At 38.8% G+C, this 3,885-nt stretch overlaps 1 protein-coding gene across 1 annotated transcript; it reads right to left on the reverse strand.

The window, feature by feature from the left end:
* Positions 1-924: 924 nt before the first annotated feature.
* On the reverse strand, positions 925-1,872 carry LOC102836238 (olfactory receptor 6M1-like). Its single transcript, XM_006833998.1, has one exon. The coding sequence runs from the start codon at positions 1,870-1,872 to the stop codon at positions 925-927; it is 948 nt and encodes a 315-aa protein (XP_006834061.1).
* Positions 1,873-3,885: the final 2,013 nt, after the last annotated feature.

A 3,885-nucleotide genomic window follows, 5' to 3' on the forward strand; every position in this document is an offset into this window, starting at 1 on the left:
TAACTAGACTGTGTCCAAATACCACTACCAACTTCTCTGAAAGGGATCACAATGGAGGGTCCTTGATGGAGTGGGAGAAAATATGGAAAAAGAACTCAAAATTATAAAAAAAGAAAAAAAAAGACTGGGTTTACTGGTCAGAAAGAGAGAGACTAGAGGAACCTGAGACTCTGGACCTCAACCACCCTTCAAGATTGGAAAGGAACGCACCCTCATGGACCAATTTTCATCCAAGTAGTAGATAGGTCTATAGGGGAGACAACAACACTAGTAAGGGAGGCTCACCATGGAATTCTCCATCATTCAAAATCAAAAGGGCAACATTTTCCTAAGGACAACATTGAAAAGGGATAGGAAGGTAGGTAGAACTCTAGTAGCAATACATTTCACTTACTCTTGTATGTGTATATTTAAGGGCACTGGGCCGTCCCTTCCTGTTGTTGCTGGGGCTATCGTTGCCTTTGTTGTTATCTATATTTTTTGCTCTCAGAGGTGAAGTCAGCCATTCTGCCACATCTGAAAAGCCCAAGTAAAAAGTGTCCTTTCTTAATTACATGTGGTTGCATTTCTTAGACTATCTTAGTAAAGTCTATAACAGCAAAATAAAAAAGCAATGAGAAAACTAAGATGATCTAGATAGGCTAAGTGGCACTTGATTTTAAAAAGTATTAGAACCAGGTTTAAGATTTAGATTTTCTGACTTCAATACTTTTCCATTAATCCAGTATTCCATATGCGACGCAATAAAAAAATAGAGTCCAGAATATATTATTTCTTTATGTCTGAATTGCCTTCTTTGCATTTTGACTACAATGATTTGCCTCTGATGTAACAGCAACCCTAGTTCTGTTTTTCAAACATACCATTCTCCACGTGGAGGCAAAAAGTTGAAAATGATCATTCTGAGCAAAGTTTAATAAAGTTTCAAGTTCTCTTGTGTAATAAAGACATAAGTTTGCTGATTGCTTCTCTCAAGACCTCCTTTACCTTTTCATTCCTCAAACTGTAAATGAAGGGATTCAGAAGAGGAGTCACCATCGTGGTGAGGACAGCAGTTACCTTGTCAAAATTCAATGAATGACTCTGACTGGGCCTAACATACATGAAGATGTTGCTTCCATAGGCAATGGAGACAACAGTGATGTGAGAAGCACAAGTGGAAAAGGCCTTCTGGCGTCCTTGGGCTGAGGGGATGCGCAAGATGGTAGAGATGATGTAGGTGTAAGACACAGTGGTGAACACCAATGAGGTCAGGAGGATGAGGGACGATAGCAGGAAGTTTATCATCTCAATGAAATGAGTATCAACACAGGCGACCTGTAGCAGAGGGGCGATGTCACAGAAGAAGTGACTAATCTCTTTATAACAGAAAGGTAATCTAGACACCACAATAGTTGGGCATAGTACTGACAGGAATGCTCCCACCCAACAGCTCAGAACCAGCCAGAGACAGACTCTACTGTTCATGATGATGGTATAGCGCAAAGGGTTACAGATGGCCACATAGCGGTCAAAGGACATGACAGCCAAGAGGATGAACTCCACTGTCCCCAAGAAAAAAAAGAAGTATGTTTGGGTGATGCAGGCAGCAAAGGATATGGTCTTCCTCTCTACTAGGAGACAGGATAACAGCTTTGGGGTAACTGAAGTAGTGTATAGAATGTCCAAAACTGACAGATTGCTGAGGAAGAAGTACATTGGAGTTTGGAAGCGGTTATCAGCCCATATTAGGGAAATGATGACAATGTTTCCTGTTAGAGTAAGCATATAAATAAACAAGAGAAGCACAAAGAGGAAAATTTGAAGCTTCTGGAGAACAGGAAAGGCAGTCAGGATAAATTCAGTCACTGTGGTCTGATTCTGTGTGTCCATTGTATGCAATAGTTAGTGCGCAGCATGTCTCTGAAAAAAAAAATCATAAAATAGACAAAAATTAAATTAAATAAAGTTTCACCTCAAAATCTGTTATAGGAAGGAGTAAAGTAGATAAAACTTTATATAAGAGTTCAAAGTGGAGTCCTGGTGTGTAGCTGCAAGGTAATGCACTGGACCAAAATGTCAGTTTGAACCACAAGGTCACTGGTTCAAATCCACCAGCCAGTCTTTGGAAACTCTATACAGGATGTCTATAAATCCTATACAGGGTCAGAACTGGCTCAATGACACTTAACAACAACAACAACAACAACAACAAAGAGTGATTTGTTCTAGTCCTGTCTCTGACTCTAATAAATGTGAAATCTTAGATATATTACATTACTTCTTCAAACCTCAGTAGTCTCATATTTAAAGTTTTGGTTGAATGACATTGTCTTACTGGTTGCCATCATTTAAAGAAAATATGATTTTATTCTCTTTCACACAATTTCCCTGCTCTGCTCTACTATTTTCCCAGTCAATTTCTATACTTAGTTGTTGTTATTATTGTGATGTGCCGTGGAATCGTTTCCAACTCATAGTGACCCTGAACAGGCTTTCTGAGGCTGTAAATATTTATGGGAGCAGAGAGCCTCATCTTTCTCCTGAGGAGCAGCTGGTAGTTTCGAACTGCTGACCCTGAGGATAGCAACCCAATTCGTAACCACTATGCAACCAGAGCTACATAATTAACTGGGAATCTCATCATTAGATCTGGAAAATGGAAAGAGGGAATATTAATAAAAGTTGTGTTCATTTTCTTAAAATTATTTTAACTTTTAGGATATTTTACAAATCACAGCACAGAAACGATGAATCCTTGCCAGGACAGTGGTAGAATGATTTGGGGATTTGTCTCAGCCCATTTCTATCTTTGATACTAAGTACTGAATATCAATGAACTATCTAGTTGGATAAGTAACTGTGATATATTAATAGTGGATTTCTTCATAAAGTAACATAGTTTTATTATTTTTCTGTAATATAAAATGTTTCATGTATGCACTATCACAGAAAGCATAGATCTATAAGATATGGTTCACAATCTGTGTAACCAATTTAATATATTTATGAAAAATATCTCTTAGAAAAATGTTTCTTTTTTATTCCATGAACAAGTTATGGCAACATGTAAGAGAATAAACAACCCAACCGATTGTTACAACTTCTCTGAAATAGATCCCTTAGAATTTATAGTCTTTTCAGACATTTGGAAAGCAAGTTATTTTCAAAGCCGTAACTATTTGAGGGATCAATTACCACCAAGAAAGGAGAATCAGGAGCAGATCAAGTCCTTTGGACCCAGGGTCCACGCACTGTGGCATCTCCTGCTTTTGTTAAGTGATGTTCAGTCAATTCTGACTCATAGCGACCCTATATAAGATTTCCAACAAGCAATTGGTGAGTTTGAACTACTGACCTCACGGTTAGCAGTCCAGTGCTTATCTTCTAGTGCCACACCAGAATCTCCTAGGATCTGAGAAAGATTGATGCCAAGATACCTAGAGATCTCCATGGGACTCTGGGTCCAAAGATGGTAAAAGGAGACAAGGATCTTCCCCCCAGAGTAGACAGAGAGACACTGCCTTCCCCTAAAGCCAGCATGCTGAATGTAGACTTCTAGCCTCTTAAACTGTGAGAGAAAAATTTTCTGTATGCTAAATCTAAAAACAACACAAAAACAAAAAACCAACCATAACCATTTGTGTTGCATCAATTGTGAATCATAGTGATCTCTGTGCACAGAGAAGAACTATGATCTATAATGTTTTCATGGTTGTGAGCTTTTGGAAGCCAAACACTAACAATTTGTGTCACCTAGGAGATCCTCCAGTTCACTATTAGTTGTTGTTATTATGTGTCGTGGAGTTGATTCCGACTCATAGCGACCCTGTACAGGGTTTCCGAGGCTGTAAAGCTTTACGGGAGCAGAAAGCCTCATCTTTCTCCAACAGAACAGCTGATAGT

This window comes from Chrysochloris asiatica, unplaced genomic scaffold (assembly GCF_000296735.1).
Source record: "Chrysochloris asiatica unplaced genomic scaffold, ChrAsi1.0 scaffold00008, whole genome shotgun sequence".
Taxonomy (NCBI): domain Eukaryota; kingdom Metazoa; phylum Chordata; class Mammalia; order Afrosoricida; family Chrysochloridae; genus Chrysochloris; species Chrysochloris asiatica.